The following is a 20546-nucleotide window of genomic DNA, read 5'->3' as shown; positions in this document are numbered from 1 at the left end:
ATATATATAGATAGCAGTGGAACTCAAAGGCAAACGGACACGCACAAATAGATGAGTTGAAAATTAAGCTTACGAAGAAACATATAAAGAAACAGCAGCTCTCTTGGAGCAAATATCAGCAGATACAACATACTGCAGATCCGGTTCTGAATTTTAGATAATAGAAACTAATAAATAATGTTTAAGTACAAGAATTGAAAATGCAAGAAAAAAGCGAAACACTTTTTGAATAGCTGCTTTGAAAAAAATCACCTAAAATTAATAGAAATGAAAATTATAGACATCACATAAAAAACTCAGTTTATTTACAAAACAGAAATAAACTCATGCAAGTAAAAAAAACTTAGAGTTATCAAAGGAGAAAGGTGGAGGAGGGATAAATTAGGAGTTTGGGATTAACATACACTACTGTATATAAGCTAGATAAACAGCAAGGGCCTACTGTATAGAACAGGGAAGTATTCTCAATATTTTGTAATAACCTATAAGGGAAAGGAATCTTAAAAAGAAAATATGTATGTGTGTATGTGCACGTGCTCAGTAATGTCCAACTCTTTGTGACCCCATGTACTATAGCCCTCCAGGCTCCTCTGTCTATGATCTTCCAGGCAAGATTACTTCATCCATTTCCTCCTCCAGGAGATCTTCCTGATCCAGGGATCGAACCTGAATCTCCTGTATCTGTTTTATTTTTCAGGTGGATTCTTTACCACTGAGCCACCCTGGAAGCTAGTATATATACACATATATACACTCCCATATAGTTATACATATATATTTGTATAACTGAATCAGGGTGCTGTACACATTTTAAATCAATGACACGCCAATGAAATTTTTTAAAAAATTGAAATCTTGGTAGAAGTATTGAGTGTCAGATGAGACAGTCGAAAGAGTAGAAGCAATTTCCTGGGTTGAATCACAGGCAGTAAAATATGAAATCATATTTTCATAGTTGGGAAATATGAAAAAATAGTGAACAGTTGTGGGAATATCTCACACTTCTCAGGTGCTTCTCTGTACCAGGTCCTGCAAACATTTCACATATGTTTACAACATTTCTGAGAAGGGTACTGTTATTATTCCTATTTTTCAGATAAGTCAAAAATAGGAAGAGTCATCAAAATAACAGCACAGTATGTCTGAGGTCTGGCAGAAGGCAATATATGTGGATACGTGAACCCCACTCAGCCGTGACCCCACACTTATTAACGCTGAGACAGGGCTTATGAGTTCCTCTCATGCGAAGGTGCTCCCACGTGCAGTGGCTGGTACTGTAGAAGGAAATAATAGAACATGGGAGAAGTGTTAGGAGATTTTTCAGTGTGAAAGTAAAATTGTGACCTATATACAGATATGTAAAAATGGACACATGCTAAAGAATTAATTTTACTCGTAAAACTGATGGAACCAAGCAGATGTTAGATCCAATTAAAGGAAAAGTCAAACCAGGACAAATGTATATGAAGTAAAGGAAGGTTGAGATGAATTGTAAGTGGACATAAAATGTGTTTATTTAGAGGGCACAGGAAATCAAATCAACAGCAGTGAAATCACTCCCAGACAACACATAATTTATACATCTCTCCCCTGCCTGCCATCTTATAAAGAGCTTCCAAAGATCTCAGATGTAGTCCCAGACCTCAGGTAGCCAGCTCAGAGCTGTGTGCTTGCAGAGGATGCAGTTTCCCAGTGAAATATGATACTATTTTTTTTCTCCAGAAGCCATGTTCCAAAAGAATGGCTGAGAATTTAATAATATTGATGAACAGCATAAATCCTCAGTTTCGGGAGATACAAGAAGTCTGAGGAAAGATAAATAACAAGAATGGGCACCTGGACAGCTTTAGTAAAACCTGCAGAAGTCAGGAAGCTAAGGAGATGCTGGAAACAGGGAAAGAGCAAAAGATAGTTTGTTACAAAAGCATAAAGATTAGACTGACTGCAGGCCTTTTAGAGGCAACAGTCAGAAGCAGAAAAAGCTAAGAGTTACATTAAAGTTTGAGAGAAAAATAATTGCCGTCCTAGACTTCTGTACCTGCTAGAGAGAAAAATAATTGCCGTCCTAGACTTCTGTACCTGCTAAACCTTCTTTACATGAGGGGCAAAATCAGGACATTTTCAGGAAGAGAAGGACTCAAGAATTATTGTTGCCATGAAGAGGTAAACTGCCTTTATGAAACTATCAGAGTATAAATGTAGGAACGGTCTGAGAAGAAATACAGTTAAAAATTCAGTTAAAAAATATAAACAATTTTGAACATATGTAATATTAACAGTGAACTTGATGGTGGGGGTAAAAACAAAGTGAGATTAAAATGCTGAGAATAATAAAGCACTGTATGGATGGTACTTGGAGGTAAACCACTTAGTTGGATGTAAGTTGCCCTAGTAGGCCATAGAGTTACCAGCTTTGAGTACGATATACATGTTAAAAATGTAAGAATCAAAACTATCTGTGATACATTGCTAAGGTGGGGGAAAAAAACAAATTCTAGATTATTGTATGTAAGGTCCAAAATTTTGTTTAAAATGTCTGTGCATATGCATGCGGTATGCATGTACATTATATACAACCAATGTATCCACATCCATAGAAAAAGTTCAGAAAAAAATGGCAAAGAAGTTACCTCTGAATTACAAAATTATGGGTAATTTAAATTTTAATTCCTTAAATAATTTCATCAATTATTTTGTACCTACCAAGTGCTTTCCATTTTCCCTTTTTGTGAATATGCTTTATTTCTGTAATTAGAAAAGAGCAATAAATGTTCATTTTAAAGGGATAAAAAGCATAAGAATAACTATCAGAAGCAAAAGAATGTTTTTTTAACTTCCAGACAGATGAGAAGCTAGTAGGGAAAGAATAAAGAAAATATGAGAAGCCTAAAGAAACAAGGGAAGTGCAATCAAAGAGAAAGAAATAAACAGGGCAAAATTAAAGAGTAAGAATAAAACCAAGCATTTTAAGAGACAAGAGAAGAGAGAGGATTAGGCAGTTAGTTAAAAAGACAGAGATTCCCCAACCATCTCTCTATCAACTATCTATCAGAGGCTTCTCAGGTGGCACTAGTGGTAAAGAACCCGCCTGCCAAAGAAAGAGACATAACAGACTTGGGTTCAACCCCTGGGTCTGGGAGATCTGCTATAGTAAGAAATGGCAACCCACTCCAGTATTCTTGCCGGGAATATCCCATGAACAGAGGAGCCTGGACGGCTACATCAATGAAGTCACAAAGAGTCAGACACAACTGAAGCAACTTAGCCACCACACATCTATCTATCTATGTCTGTATCTATCTATATATATATTTAAAAATCCAGCTATATGTTAATTTGGATGGAAATAAAGTGTAAGTACACAAGAGGCAAAACAAAAAAAAAGGAAAAGATGTATTTGATCAATAGGAACAAGATAAAATTAAATGGCTGTGTTTAAAACAGGAAAACACACACATATACACACACACACTCATGTACATGCATACTTGCTATAAGAAAAGAGGTATAATTAAGGTTAAAGTTCAAGTAATAATGAAATTTCTAAAAATATATAAAAAATTTCACATGTATACACCTAATAAAATGACTTTGATACAAATGAATAAAAATTGGTAGATAAATCCATAATTATGATAGAAGATTTTAGTGTACTTTTTTAGTACTTGATAGTTTCAAGAAGGGAAAAAAGTGTGTAGCAATAGAATTCCACAGTTAACAAGCCTCATCTAATGAAGAGAAATGGATACAGATAGACACAGATAGAGATGTGTCCTTGTTCTACTGAAAATATATATCTAGAGAACTAAATACCCAAAGGTGAATAAAAAACCTTTAGTGGGTGTGAATGTGTGAGACCATATGTATATATATGTAAGGAGAAATCCATAGCCTCAAATGCTTACATTAGACAGTTCGGTTCAGTCACTCAGTCGTGTCCATCTCCGTGTGACCCCACGGCCTGCAGCACACCAGGCAGCCCTGTCCCATCACCAGCTCCCGGAGCTTGCTCGAAATCATGTCCATCGAGTCAGAGATGCCATCCAACCATCTCATCCTCTGTCGTCCCACTCTCCGCCTGCCTTCAAGCATCAGGGTCTTTTCTAACGAGTGTGTTCTTTGTATCAGGTGGCCAAAATTGGAGCTTCAGCTTTAGCATCAGCCCTTCCAATAAATATTCAGGACCGATTTCCTTTAGGATTAATGGTCTGACTCTGCAGTCCAAGGACCTGTCAAGAGTCTTCTCCAAAACCACAGTCCAAAGGCATCAGTTCTTAAGTTCTCAGCTTTCTTTATGGGCCAGCTCTTGCATCCATACATGACTACTGGAAAAACCATAGCTTTGACTGGACGGACTTTTGTCGGCAAAGTAATGTCTCTGCTTTTTATATGCTGTTTAGGTTGGTCATAGCTTTTCTTCCGAGGAGCAAACGTCTTGTAATTTCATGGCTGCAGTCACCATCTGCAGTGATTTTGGAGCCCAAGAAAATAAAATCTGTTGCTGTTTCTGTTGTTTCCCCGTTTGCCATGAAGTGATAGGACCGGATGCCACCATATACATTGTTTGAATGTTGAGTTTTAAGCCAGCTTTTTCACTCTTCGCTTTAACTTTCATCAAGAGACTCTTTAATTCCTCTTCTTTTCACTTTCTGCCATAAGGGTGGTGTCATCTGCATATCTGAGGTTATTGTTATTTCTCCCAGCAGTCTTGATTATGCTTCATCCAGTCCAGCATTTCACATGATGTACTCTGCATGTAAGTTACATAAGCAAGGTGACAATATGCAGCCTTACGTACTCCTTTCCCAAGTTGGAACCATTGTTCCATGTCCAGTTCTAACTGTTGCTTCTTGACCTACATACAGGTTTCTCAGGAGGCAGGTAAGACGGTCTGGCATTCTCATCTCTTTAAGAATTTTCCACAGTTAGTTGTGATCCACAAGGTTTTAAAGTAAAATTTGAATTATTAATACCAATCACAAGAACTTAGAAAAATATTATATAAATAAAAAGAGGAATAAAGAAAAGAGTACAGATTTGTTAAATGAGAAAAATAAGATAGAAATCAAGAAGGAATAAATTGGTTTTAAGAAGAACCAATAAAATGAACATGCCTCAGGGAATAATTATCAAGAAAGTAAAGAAGATACAAATAAAGTTTATTAGATATAAAATAAGTCAATAGATGGCATTTTTTAAAATAGACTATTATGGACAACTTTATGGCAATAAATTTGGAAATTTAGCCAGGATTTATTTTTTTCTAGAAAAATATAAGCTGATTCTAGACAAAATAGAAAAAATAGTTAACATAATTGAATCTATTTATCTATCTATCTTTAAAATATACTTTAGAGTAATTTTACATCCCCAGCATAATTGAGAAGGTTCACAGATTTCCCATATACCCCTGCCCTCACACATGCAATGCCTACCCCATTATGAACACCCGGACCAGAGTGGTATATTAAGAAGCAGAGACATCACTTTGCCAACAAAGGTCCATCTAGTCAAATCTGCAGGTTTATAAAGAAGGCTGAGCACCAAAGAATTTATGCTATCAAACTGTGTTGCTGGAGAAGACTCGTAACAGTCCCTTGGACAGCAAGGAGATCCAACCACTCGATCCTACAGGAAATCAGCCCTGAATATTCATTGGAAGGACTGATGCTGAACCTGAAACTCCAATATTTTGACCACCTGATGCAAAGAACTGGCTCATCAGAAAAGAGCCTGATTCTGGGAAAGCTTGAGGGCAAGAGAAGAAGCGGGCAACAGGATGAGATGGTTGAATGACCGACCTCACTGACTCAATGAGCATGAGTTTGGGCTAATCCAAGAGATACTGGAGGACAGGGAAGCCTGGTGTGCTGCAGTCCATGGGATTGCAAAGAGTCAGGCATGACTTAGTGACTGAACAACAATGTTTGTTTGTTGCAGTTGATGAGCCAACACTGACAAATAATTATCACCCTGTGGGGAGAGAGCAAGTTAGGCAAGATGGCATGTTCAGGCTCTCTCGCCCCACATCTTGTAAATAATGACTGTGTATCGGCTGAGGTCATTTATACCACTGCACATGCGCATCACAAGGTACCTGCTTGGTCACGAGCTACTTTGTGCTGTAGGGATATGTGAACTCTGCCTAGAAAGTGGCAGCATTACCGCTGCATCATGGCTGTCCATTGGGTCAGCCACAAGAGGAGAGGATATAGCGTGTCTCCTGCCATGGCTGCTGTGTCAACTAGGAGCGAATGCTGTTATGACTGCGGTTGTCAGCCAGGAGAGAGGTTGTGTTGTGTTAGGTTATGCTATGGCTGTTGCCAGAAGAGAATAAATGTGTCTGCAGTTCCTACAGATCCTCAAGTCTTCTTCCAGCCTCTTAGCGTGTGCCTTACCTACCCTGGGTTCAGCGAACAATGTGGACAGTGTGAACAGGATCAGCAATATACACCCAAAGTACATAGTAGACCGTAGGGCTCACTCTTTATGTTGTACATTGTATGGGTGTGGACAAAGGTATAATGACATGTATCCAGCATTATAGTAGCATACAGAACAGTTTCACTGCCTTAAAAATCTTCTGTGCTCCTCTTATTCATCCCTCTCTCCTTTCAACTCCTGGAAGCTGTTGAACTTTACTGTCTTCATAGTTTTGGCTGGTCTAGAATGTCCTTTAGTTGGAGTTACACAGTATGTAGCCCTCAGACTGGCTTCTTTCACTTAGTAATATGCATTTAAGCTTCCTCCAAGTCTTTAATGGCTTAATAGCTCACTTCATTTTAAGACTAACTAGCATTCCACTGCCTGTATGTATCTCAGTTTATTTATTTATTCATCCACCTACTCAAGAACATCTTGATTGCTTCAAAGTTTTGGTAATTAAGTGTACAGCTTTCTGTAGACGTCCATGTACAGATTTCTGTCTGGACATAAGATTTCAACTCCTCTGCATAAACACCAAGAGTGTGATTGCATGATGTACTCATCATGCAGAATTCCGGGCTGCATGAATCACAAGAGGGAGATCGCTGGGAGAAATATCAGCAACCTCAGATATGCAGATAACACTACTCTAACAGCAGGAAGTAAAGAGGAACTAAAGAGCCTCTCGATGAAGGTGGAAGAGGAGAGTGAAAAAGCTGGCTTAAAACTCAACATTCAAAAAGCTAAGATCACGATATCCAGTTCCATCACTTCATGGCAAATAGATAGGGAAAATATAGAGACAGAGACAGACTTTATTTTCTTGGGCTCCAAAATCACTGCAGATGGTGACTGCATCCATAAAATTAAAAGATGCCTGCTTCTTGAAAGATGAGCTGTGACAGACCTAGACAGGTGTGTTAAAAAGCAGACATATCACTTTGGTGACCAAAGTCTATATAATCAAAGCTATGGTTTTTCCAGTAGCCATGTATGGATGTGAAAGAAGGCTGAGCACCAAAGAATTGATGCTTTTGAACTGTGGTGCTGGAGCCTCTTGAGAGTCTCTTGGACAGCAAGATCAAACCAGTCAGTTCTAAAGGAAAACAACTGAATATTCATTGGAAGGACTGATGCTGAAGCTGAATCTCCAATACTTTGACCACCTGATGAGAAGAGCCAACTCATTGGAAAAGACCCTGATACTGGGAAAGACTGAGGGCAAGAAGAGAAGGGGACAACAGAGGATGAGATGGTTGGATGGCATCATGAATCAATGGACATGGACATGAGTTTGAGCAAACTCTGGGAGATAGTGAAGAACAGGGAAGCCTGGCATGCTTCAGTCCGTGGGGTCACAAAGACTTGGGACACAACTGAGTGACTGAAAAACAACAATGGTAAGAGGGTGGTTAGTTTTCTAAGAAACAGCCAAACTGTCTTTCAAAGTGATTGTTTCATTTTGCATACGCATCAGCAGTGAATGAAAGTTCCTTTTGCTCTATATCCTTGCCAGATTTGGTGTTCTCAGTGGTCTTGGGTTTGACTATTTGATAGGTGTGTGATGACATCTGGTTGTTTAAATTTACATTCCCTCATGTCTTCATTGTTGATGTACCTGTTCAAGTTTTTGACCCATTTTTGATTGGGTTGTTTTCTTACTGTGAAGAGTTATTTGGATAGCAGTCTTTATTAGAAATAACTTTTCTCAGGTATTTTCTACCAGCCTGAAGCTTGCCTTTCATCCTCTTGAATCATACGTTTTTAAAAATAAATTTGAAAAGGTGTATTTTTCAGGCAAGTCCCACCTAGCATCACTTATGAGCATGTATGTATACATCTTAACTAAAGTATTAACTCACTAAATCTAGCAGTAATTTTAAAAAAAAAATTATTTAACAAATTTAATTTTCTAATAATGCAAGTTTTAACTTTAGAAAACTTAATTGCCATAATTCACTCTGTAAACAGAATGAAGGGGAGAAATCATGTGATCATCTAGTAGTTAGAGAAAAATCAAGTGATAGTATTTAATACACATTTGTGAAATAGAAGAAAACTTGTGTAACCTGAAGTAAGGTCTTTACCAAAGGATTGTTTAATGCTGCAACATTACAGGTTTCTATATATAGAATGAAATAAAGATCACTTAAAATATCTTAATAATGGTATTAAGATTTCTTAATTCATTAAATAATAAGAAAAATAAAAGAACGAAACATTGACAATTAGAAAGAAATGTGTTTCAGTGATAAAGAATCCACCTGCAATGCAGGAGATACAAGTTCAGTCCCTGGGTTGGGAAGACCCCCTGGAGAAGGGAATAGCAACCCACTCCAGTATTCTTGCCCATGGACATGGACAAGAATTCTTGCCTGGGAAATCCCATGGACAGAAGAGTCTGGTAGGCTACAGTCCATGGGGTTGCAGAGAGTCAGACAAGACTTAGTGACTAAACAACAAACTAGATTATCATCATTCACAGACTCTATGACTTTTTCACATGAAGAACTCTTAGAGACTGTCTAGATAAAATATTTTGGATACAAGTATGAATATATGAATGTATATCTTTACTTTTTCAACATTTAGAAAATGTAATTAAATCTTATTTCTAATATCTGCAGGTGTTAAAAAATGTCAATTGAAAAATCTAAGACCAAAATAAATGATGAGTTATATATTTATTTCTGGGAAAACTCAATATCATAAAGATGTCAAAATCTCCCAAACCAGTCTGTAAATTTTATGTGATTCCAACTGAAGTCTCCACTCAGTCTTAATGGGATTGGACATGAGTAAAGGGTCCAGGGATAGGTAAGATAATTTTTAAACAAAGGATAAAGTTGGAGGACTTAGCCTGCCGAATACCAATGTTTCCATTCTGTTGTAGTGATTAAAATGATGTTGTCCTGGATCAGAAATAGTCCTTTGTTAATCAGGAAACAAAATTGGGAACCCAGAAACTTGACATATTCCATGGTAACATTTATCCCATATTATTTATAACACTGTCATTTGTTGTTCAGTCACTCAGTCGTCTGACTCTTTGTGACCCCATGGACTGCAGCACGCCAGGCTTCCCCATCCTCCACCATCTCCTGGAGCTTGCTCAGACTCTTGTCCATTGAGTTGGTGATGCCTTGTCCTCCTGCTTTCAGTCTTTCCCAGCATCAGGGTCTTTTCCATTGAGTCGACTCTTTGCATCAAGTGGCCAAAGTATTGGAGCTTCAGTTTCAGCATCAGTACTTCCAATGAATATCCAGGGTTGATTTCCTTTGGGATTGACTGGTTTGATCTCCTTGCAGTCCAAGAGGCTCTCAAGAGTCTTCTCCAGCACCACAGTTCAAAAGCATCAATTCTTCAGTAGTCAGCCTTCTTAATGGTCCAACTCTCACATCCATACATGACTACTGGAAAAACCATAGCTTTGACTACATGGACCTTTGTCCACAAAGTAGTGTCTCTGATTTTTAATGTGCTGTCTAGGTTTATCATAGCTTTTCTTCCAAGGAGCAAGCATCCATTATTAGGTTATATTATTCATAACACTGTTGTAACATTGTTATAATTTATCCAGTGTTACATCTGATTGTTATCATCACATCCATGTTATATTCCATGTAACATGAATTGGTGATTAAAGAAAAGATATTGATAAATTCTTCTGGAAGCCTCTTGCTAATGCCTAGATCTCTGCCTCCTAGGATCTCTGAAAGGTAGAAACAACCATGAAATTTCAGTTCTGCTCAAGACTTTTTGGTCACAATCTATGAAAAGTCACATTGCTATAATTTGAACCTGTCCTAACACTTTAGAATAAAATATAAAGCAAAATAAAAATACCCAGATAAAGGACTTAACTACTCATTTTTGAAACAAAATTGATCTTTTCTCTACAGACACTTTTCCTCTGAAATCTAGGCATCAGTGGTGTCTTAACATGTAATTGGCAGCTTTTTTTTATTAAGAGATTTAAGATAAATGACACCTTCAATTGACAGTTGTTTGAGATAGATGGATTTCCTCTTTTTTCTTCACATACTTTTTTCTTACAATATTTTAAACTTTATTATTTTATTGAGATATAATTAAGATATATAAAATATTGTATGTTTATCATGTACAATGTGTTGATTTGATACACATGTATGTGCCATGTGCTAAGTCACTTCAGTTGTGTCTGGCGCTTTGTGACCCTATGGACTGTAGCCTGCCAGGCTCCTCTGTCCATAGCCTGCCAGGCTCCTCTGTCCAGGCTAGAATACTGGAGTAGGTTGCCAGAACCTCCTCCAGCGGATCTTCTCCACCCACATATCAAACCTACGCCACCTGCAGCTCTTGCAGCTCCTGCATTGCAGGCAGATTCTTTACTGCTGAGTCACCAGGGAATCCCTGATTCACATTTATATTGCAATGTAATTGCCACTGTAGCATTACTGACATCTCTATCTCATCACGTAATCATAATTTCTTTTTTTGTAATAGGAAAATTAAGGTCGTTTTTGTCTTTTCTGCTCTCCCTCTTTCTGTCTTTGAAGGACCATGTGACCTCAGGGGAGACAGGTCTGATGGTGCCCGAGACCCCATTCATTACAGTCCTCCCCTCAGGAGCCCGCAGTGTGCTCTTGGCAGCAGTGTATTGGCCCTGGGATTTTTGCTGAGAGGTGGGGGTCAGTGCTGCCAGGTGAGACAAGCAGAGGCTGCACTGAGCTGGGATTGGAGGGCTCTGCTTCCAGTGCCAGGCACACTTCCCAGGGCCAGATCTGGCACTGTGTTACACCCTGGGGATGAGGACGAGGATGCAATCTTAGCCCAGACCACCAGGGTTCACTTGTGCCCCCTGGGCTCTGCCTGCCTGTGCTGCTGGGACATCTGGAAGCACAGTTTGAAATCCTCTCGTGAGGATGGGCCCTTGCAGGCACAGACACAGGTGGTTTGCTCTCAAGCCCCTGTAGTACTTGCCTTGCTGCCTAGGGCAGCATCTCACTCACCCCTGCTCCAAACACACCTTACCTTCGTTAAGCCTCCCTTGATCCAGTCTATCTCCAGGCGTGTGACCAGACTGCACTTTCTGCTGGCAACACCCTCACCTTTCCACTTTTGAGCCTTTTGCGCATCCTTAGAGCCTGTCCAGAAGTCCTCTGACTGATGATGTAGGACCCGCACCTTCAATATTGGGGTTAAATAACCCACCCCATGAGCACCTCTCGGTGGGGGTGCCCAGAGCTCTCCTCATACTAAATGCAAGCTCATCTGTCCATCACTAGCTGGATGGGGACCACAGCAGCCAGAGAGAAGAGCTTTTGAGGGGAGTGAAGAGCCATGTGCCAGGGTTGTCAAAAGCTCTGAGGGTACACCCTGTTTTCCAGTAGTCAGGAAAAAATATATATGTTTGATGAGTTCCTATGAGTTCAAGACAGAAGGTTTCATATGCATACCAGCACAGAGAAAGAAAATGAGTCATATGGGCCCACCCAGCCTCCAGGGTGACCAGAGTCTGCTTGCTCCAAAGGCTGTGGTGCCACGTGTCCTGGACATTCCTGGTGTTGCCACCTGTTAGGTCCTTGGCATAGTTTTGGTTACTCATCTTTGACAGGGACTTTTCATCCCCTTCCTGTTTTCAGACTCAGATTTTAGCACAGGACCCCTTTTCAACCAAAGTTTAACTCCAACCCTAATGGTGAAAACAAATAAAGTGGTATTAACACATAATTATTACCAGAGTTACTTTTATATCATTTACATTTATATCATTGCCTGTGGGAAAGAACCTAAAACTTCCACAATGAGTATTAAGATTTGAATTTCGATAATGATGACAGTGATACAGTTCCATTTATCTCAGTATTCTATTTTGGTTGAACCATATTCAGAAATCACTGAGTCACAAAGGTAAGCTGTTGCTAATGGTAACAGATTTTTATCTTGTTTTTACCCAGTTGCCTTGTGATCTCTAGAGTCTCTTCAGTTAAATTGATTCAAATCCGTGAAGAAGGAGCTGTGTGTATGTTTTTCATCCAAATGAATCACTAACAGTTGCCCACAATCTTTATTATAACTATAAAAATCAGACAGGATGACACCCAAGCTTAAAATAAGTAAAGCTATGCCAGCATCACACTGTGCTTTCTGCCTTTGTTGCTACAGAGGTGGGAAGAGATGTCAAGGCAGATACAGGTTCTATGCTGGCTCTGTAGGATCAAATGTGAATTGTTTAAATAGAGTAATACTGCAAACCTGAAATCTTACTGGATGACTCATTTCCAAGAGTTCCAAATACATGCGATAGTCACGGCAAGAGGAGTCTTAAGCTAAACTTTCCCCAGTACAGTAGTGAAACGTTAATTAATACATTGAGTGTCTGAAGAGTTAAGATTTTGAAAACAATTGTTTGAGTGTGCTTGGACTTTTATTTGTATTTTGAAACACAAGGCAAAGAAACTTGGAATCAAACACTTGTAGAAACCTGAAGCACCTCCACAGAATCTTGGAATTCCAGAGACCCTAATTTAAAAAGCAAGGTAAAATCCAGGGTGAGTTTGTGAAGGCCCACATGCTCAGCTATTTGGCACCCAGTCACTGTTAGTGTCTCATTAGGACACCTGGGTACAGGCTGCTGTCAAGCAAAGAATATTTATATCTTGAGCCTTCCTCTTCCTCTTCCTCTCTCCCTGAATGTGTGTACAGGTGAGGGAGTGGATGTGACCTTCTTCATCTTGGAGGATTATCATTTTATATAGCTTAGTCTTCCTCCTTCCTTTCGGCATCATCACATTTTTTATCTTCAAACCAAAGCTTGCTTGTATGGTTTTTCCTGAAGTTTCTGGTGCTGTTTTTTAATTAAAGATTTTTTAAAACAATGAGTCCTTCATCAAATCTGTGGTGTTTTCCAGCTTGTTGTTTCTTGTGTTGATTACTCTGAATCCACTTTACTCTCTTCAGAGACCCCTCATATCTCACTGTAATTTGGACCCCCAACCCTTTTACTAGATCCTTGGCACAGTTCATCCTGAAAATCCCTTTTCTGGATCTTTAAGTTTAGTCTGAAAGTTTGTTTCTTCTTTAGTGTTCAGCCTCATTTTTCTGGAGCTGATGATCAAGTCCATGGCCAAGAAAATATACATAAGAAACACCTGAATGTTCTTGAAAACACCCTTTTTTTTTTTGCCTTCATACTTTAGGGGTTTCCTTCAGCTCTAAAATTTCTCCATGTGATTTCTCTCCCTCCCACTCCCCTGATGTTTCCTCCACTTCTGTTGAGTGAATTTCCCCAGCCTTTACTTTGAGACCCTCATCCCTTCTGTCTTCTATTTCATCTCTGTGATTCTTACCAGCCAAACCTCCCACCCATTTTTAAAGATGTATTTCATAGACCATATTTAACTTCCATATTGCCCCCTGTTTTTCTAAATGCAATATCCATCTGAATTTTTATGAGGGTATTACTTTTTTTTAAAGGTGATTTTTCATTCCTTTCATTGTCAGTTTCTTCTTGGATCTTTCTTGTCTCTATCCTTGACTGTGTCTCTCACAATGAAGCCTGTCCTCAGACAACTTGTGATGGTGACTTTCCCCTTTAGAGAATGCTGGAGACAGAAAAGACTGCAGGGGCTCTGGAGACATGGGCAGCCCACAGCAGAGGTCCTCCAGTTGCTAAAAGGACAGGAATTTGACTCATGGTGCTGGTACCATGACTGGCTGCCTACATTTTCTTAAGGCTGTTTCCTTTTTATTCACCCATAGGGCGGTATTTTAAGGATATGTTTTAATCAGGTATGGTAAGAGGCAGACACAGAAATGATGAAGGAAGGAAGTTTATTAGATACTCACAGTTCCCTAGAAACAGGAGGCTTGCTCGCCACACAGGGCCACACAGGGAAGCACCAGGGTCAATCAGAAAGCAGAGGGCTTGGGGAGAAAATGTGCTCAAAAGCCTTTATTGTGGTCTCCACAGGGAAGCGGTGAGGCAAGGTAAGCATGGCTAGAGCTTGGAATGCTTTCAGCAGGCTCTGATGCTTATGGCTTGTTGCTATTTGTCTGGTGTCTACCCCTGGGGTGATTAGGGTGGGTGGATGGTGGCCAGGAAATGAGAGCTCCATAAAGGAACTAGTTGGGGTGTGGGCTCTGGATTAGTTGGTTTTCCTTTGATTGCTGTCTCCAGGAATTGGCTAATCTGGGGCAGTGGGGTGATGGGGACAGTCCCTCCAGGGTCAGCAAGGCCCCAGATGTCAAAGTGTCAGAACACAGAAAGTGAAAGACCTGGATCTGAAGGGCTCTTGGTCTTAATTATTTTTTCCTTCCTGTTTTGTGTGCCTTCTTTTAACCAGGTTGGTCACTGCTGTCTGGAGGAGGTTCTGAGCATGGTTAGGGGTGGCGCTGGGATGCATTTATCTGAACTTGAACCTGATTGTGTTCTCTCTGCCTGTCATCACCACTTCTGGAGCCTGGTACCCCTAGAGGCTACCCAGCTCCCCTGGGCACCTGCAGCCTCAGTCACTCAAGATGGATTTATCAAGCACCATCTGAGCTTTGGACCCATTCATGGGGCTGAAACTAGAGCCTTGAATACAGAGGGTCCAAATCCCACTCTTGTGGGCTGATAGAGAGGCACTTTGCTCCCCTACCCCCCTACACTCTGTTTCCTGAAGATAGATTGAAATGTCATCTGTAATGACCTCCTAAGTTGTCTTCAGGTTTCATTTTTGCTAAGAGCTTTGTTTTACATGCATATGGAAAAAATCAGCATCCCTATGAAATGGAGGAGGGCATTGGCCCCATCCCCCTGTCCTCTGGGAAGACCTTCCAGGTCAGCCCCACATGGGGCTCTCACACTGCTGCCAGCTGCCCCACCTGAAAGCAACAGCCCTTCTCAGAGCTTCTCAGACCACGGGAACAACCACCCCAAGGGCATGGGGAACCCACTGCCTGGCCGGCTTAGCTCACGGATCCTTCTCTTGTTTCTAGTGCTGATGAACGTTTTGATGCTACGTTCCACACCAATGTGTTAGTGAATTCTTCTGGGCACTGCCAGTACCTCCCTCCAGGTAAGCACCACTCCCTTTGTCCTCTGCATTTGGACAGTGTGAGGGAGTTTGGGGTGCCCAGTGGTGCCTCCAGGGGCAGCAGCTAGCTCTGTGTTCTGGGCATCCTTAGCTATCACACATGCCTGCTGCTCCTGCCTTCTCCTCCACACCCCTGTATATTCCCTGAATGTGGCAATGCTGTCTTCCTGGGTTTTTTTTTTTTTGGTCTTGGGATCATGGCTCAAGCTGTCTTTGCCAACACATGCTCTCTGTCCTTATTCTCTGTCTTGTGTTCTTTACATTTCTTCCACAACTAAAACAAGTCTCCCTTGTTAGGTCATTCCCATCCTCCTTACAATCTGCAAGCCAATCCCTTGGCCATTTCTTCCCTCATGACCCCAATTTTCCTTCCCACTGCACTGGATACCTGGGCAGGTGCTGCCCTCCAGGTGTTGACCTTGCTGGGCTGGCTTCTTGAGTGTGCACAGTAAAGCCCAGCGCATCTCGCTGGTTAGAGGTGAGATCTGATGGTTTCTTCCTGAAAGTGTGTCTCCTTCTCAGGTAGCTGATAGATAACTGCTTCCTTGGATTTAATCTCCCCTCACCAGCCCATCATTCCTATTAGTTCACAGGGCCCTGGGTCACTCATGAGTGAGCCATGTGGTGGGAGACTTGGGCTTCATGGCCTTGAGATACTAACAGATTTTTAAAAAACCTCCTGGATGGTTTTTCACATGTTCTTTCCCAGAGTTATTTTCGCTACTGCAACTGTTTGTTTAACTTCCTGCTCCCAGGCAGCCTGCAGCCCCCTCCCACCTCACCACCAGCCCACATACCACACACACATAGTGCATAACACACACACACACCCCACATGAATACACATTACCCACCATACACATACATATACACACACCACACAAATAGACACATCACACAAAAACATACCACACGCTACACACTCTACATATCACTCACACACACACATACACATACACACACACACACAGCACTCACAGGAGAGCTGGCTTTGCCTACTGGGTGGTGGTTTTTCTGCTCTTCCGGGTTAACAGAGAATAAGGGCCCCAAAGGAAGGATCTGTGTTTATTCCTATTAGAACCTCCACTCATCAGCCAGGGGCCTGGCCCACGTGGAGGTAAACAAATGCGTGAGGGGTTGAACTGGTCACAGGCAGACACCATCCACTGTTGTCTGCGGAGATGGAAGGACTTCAGACTTTCAGGTTTTCTGTCTTACAGCTTGTGCTTCCTTGCTTCTTCCTCAACCCCTCCTCACCTCCCTCAGGCCTTGCAAACCTTCTTCCTAACGCAGAGCTCGGAGAGGGTCTTCCATCACTGGTACACTCTTTTACAGCAGGCCTAGAAGTTGCATCTTTTATCATGAGGGCTATTGTGGAAAATGATCTCCAGCATCATCCATGTAGAAGAATATGGGGCGGTGAGTTGTATTGAAGGTTGGGGCCATTTTCAGCCACAGGAGCAGCACTCCTGACCCAGGAGTCCACTATACACCAGCCCTTCTGGGCCCCGTACCTGTGTCCCAGCCTCCACAGCCCCTGGAGTCCGTCAGGAGGCCACACTGAGCTTTTACTGTGGGAGTCTCCCCTACCCTGGCTGGAGAGTGTGGAGCAGTCTGGTTTGGGCAGCAAGCCTATACCTGGGGTCACACAGACCTGTCTGGGAAGCTGCTCTGCTCTAGCAACTGAACAGGCAAAAGGTGTTTCAAGTGGAACCTTTGAAATAGACTTGGTTATGAAATGACTTTTTTTCCCCTGTCACATTTTTATTTTTTAACAGCATTATTGAGGTGTTATAAATTACATTATTGATATGTATTATAAATTATGTATCATACAACTGACCCATTTGAGGTACATGATTCAGTGATGTTTAGTAAATGGACAGAGTTGTAGGACCACGACTGCAATCTAGTTCTAGAACATTTCCCATCATCCCCCTAAAGATCCTATTTGCAGTTAATCCCCACCCTCACTGCCAGCCGCCGGCAACCACTGACCTGCTTTCTGTCTCTAGTGAGTCTCTTTTTCTGGTCATTTCATAGAAATGGAATATTACAGCTACAGAGTTCATTTTCTACCGGCAATGAGGGTTTCAGGGGATCTAGCCCAATAATGAGAGGGCAGTGTCTGTAATGACTTCCAGATTCCTGCAGACATTGGAAGTGATGCTGCAAATCCCGTTTAAAGAGACTTCAGGAGACAGGAAATCTATTATCCTTTCACAGCTTGGTTGTGGGTGAGGGGGTCCCTGAGTCCCTTCCTCCATTCACTTTTTTTTTTAATTTGGTAGCAGATTTATAGAGTACCACCCTGTCGCTGAGAACACCTGGACCCTTAGCTATTTGTGCCATCACTGCCTTCTGGTCCTTCTCTGGGCAGCAGGGAGCACTTGGGCATAAATGGGCATAAAAGCCCACTGCTACTGCTGCTGCTAAGTCACTTCAGTCGTGTCCGACTCTGTGCGACCCCATAGACGGCAGCCCACCACGCTCCCCCGTCCCTGGGATTCTCCAGACAAGAACACTGGAGTGGGTTGCCATTTCCTTCTCTAAGGCTTGAAAGTGAAAAGTGAAAGTAAAGTCGCTCAGTCGTGTCCAACTCCTCGCGACCCCATGGACTGCAGCCCACCAGGCTCCTCCGTCCACGGGATTTTCCAGGCAAGAGTACTGGAGTGGGGTGCCAGTGGGCGTATCTCAGTGACGTGCTGGGAAATTCCCTGCCAACTTGTCCTGTCCTTTTTTTCAGTGGAAACTCTAATTTTTGTCCAAATACTACCTCCTCAACTAAAACTTGTTAGTTTTTGTTCTGTTTACAATCTAGAATTCAAGTGAGTTAAAATTATCTTCCACATATATTTCTAGATAAACCAAATATTTCCTCAATTTTTAATATAAAGAAAATGCTCCTTCCACTCCTCACCAAACACACCCCTTTCAGAGTCTGTTTCTAAGCTCTTCATTATTTTTATCAGCTTGTGTTGAATTTTTTAACATTCTTTACATGTCTCTTACTGTTTAGAATTTGGAGATGCACGTGCATGGCATGAGAAAGTTTACAGAACATTTAATTTTTTGCGCAGAAATCTCCCAGAATAGAAAATGTCAGTATAGTCTTTGAAATATAAAAGACAGTAAAGCCTCGGCTGAACATCTTTTCTAGAGATGTTTCCAAAAAGACTCAGCTTATTCTGGGCAGGTTTAGCTACAGTTTGGGTGGGCAGAATGGACTGAAGCCTCTTTAGTCACACTGAAGTGAGAGACCCTGGTATCCACACCTCCTCCCCCTAAAGGCAGCACAAATGGTCTGGGGGATATGCGCAGAGCATTGATCCTGAGACATGCAGAGTATCCATAATGATGCATCATTTAACTTGCCAACCTTTGATCAGGCCAGCAAGAGCTGCACTCCATGAAGAGCAGGCTGTGTGCATTATGAACAGTGTATGAGATGGAGACCAAGGAATTGCTGTGCATTTTTTTTCCAGCATTATCGAGGTGTAGTTGACAAATGAAATTGTAATGTATATATCATATATATGTTCATACACATATATACATACGTGTGTGTATATATACACATGCATACATATGTGTATGTATACATGTGTGTGCGCATGTGCGTGTGTGTGTGTATATATATATATTACATATATATGTATGAATATACATGGGTTTGATCCCTGGGTTGGGAAGATCCCTTGGAGGAGGGCATGGCAACCCACTCCAGAATCCCATGGACAGAGGAGCCTGGCAGGCTACAATCTATAGAGTCGCAAAGAGTTGAACATGACTAAAGTGACTTAACATGAATGCATGTATATGTGTGTGTGTGTGTATACATATATCGTACACACACACACACACATATGCATACATGCTGTGAAACCATTTATTTCCATGATCAGATTAATTAACATACCCATCACCTTACATAGTTAATTTCAGGCATACTTGAAATATTAACTGTAGTCACGGTGCTATATATTAGATCCTCACAGTGAATCCTTCTCTTACAACTGAAAGTTTGTACCCTTTGATCAACTTCTCCCCCATTTCCGCCACCCTCCAGCCCTTGGCAATCACTATTCTGCTGTTTCTGAGTTCACATTTATTTTTTTCAAATTATTCATGTAAATGATATCATACAGGATGTGTCTTTCTGTGTCTGACTTATTTCACTTAGCATAACATCCTCCACGTTCATCCGTGTTGTTGCAAATGGCAAGATTTTCATCTTTTTAAAAGACGAGTAATAATAATCATCAGAAATATAGTATATTGCATATAATCCATATAAATTTAATTATAGATACATATATATTTTATTTTACCTATTTATCAATCAACAAACACTTAGGTTGTTTCTGTGTCTTGACTGTTGTGAGTAATGCTGCAGTGAATATGGGGTGCAGATAGCTCTTTAAGGTACCGATTTTGTTTCCTCTGGATGTATATGCAGGAGCAGGATTACAAGATCATATTTAGTTCTATTTATAATTTTTTGAGGCGCCTCTGTACTGTTTCCATAGTGGCTGCACCAATTTGCATTCCCACCAACAGTGTGAGACAGCTGTGTGTCTAACACAGGTCTTGGTCTATCTTATTGCCCATGTAGGCATCTTTAAGAGCTCCTGCTACATTGACGTACGCTGGTTCCCCTTTGATGTGCAGCAGTGCAAACTGAAGTTTGGGTCCTGGTCTTACGGAGGATGGTCCTTGGATCTGCAAATGCAGGAGGCAGACATCAGCGGCTATATCCCAAATGGAGAATGGGACCTTGTGGGTAAGCCCAGCAAAGATGCAATACTGGCAACCTAGAAGGAAGCTGCTTTATTACTGTGCTGGCTTAAAAAGTTTGGGATTTTCCACTCTGCTTTTCAGCATGAGCATTTTTTGAACCCTGCAGCATTCTCCATGATTTACTGAGAGCTCTAGGATTAGACACACATACACACACACACACACAAACAATTGGAAAATTCAGTGCTTTCCATGAGGAACTTGCAGTTATGGTAAGGTCAGTGCAAGTATGGGCGTCTGTATATCACTCAGATC

At 41.1% G+C, this 20546-nt stretch overlaps 1 protein-coding gene across 1 annotated transcript in view; it reads left to right on the top strand.

Annotated features, from left to right (window-relative positions):
- Window positions 1–20546, top strand: part of CHRNA7 (cholinergic receptor nicotinic alpha 7 subunit) — a 156395-nt gene that overhangs the window by 112742 nt on the left and 23107 nt on the right. The window contains 2 exon segments of the mRNA XM_018066574.1: window positions 15394–15473; window positions 20107–20274. Of these exon segments, the coding sequence (XP_017922063.1) occupies window positions 15394–15473; window positions 20107–20274 (248 nt within the window).

This window comes from Capra hircus, chromosome 21 (genome assembly GCF_001704415.2).
Source record: "Capra hircus breed San Clemente chromosome 21, ASM170441v1, whole genome shotgun sequence".
Taxonomy (NCBI): Eukaryota; Metazoa; Chordata; class Mammalia; order Artiodactyla; family Bovidae; genus Capra; species Capra hircus.
The sequence above is the reverse complement of the archived record's forward strand: the minus strand, read 5'-3'. Positions and strand labels throughout refer to the sequence as shown.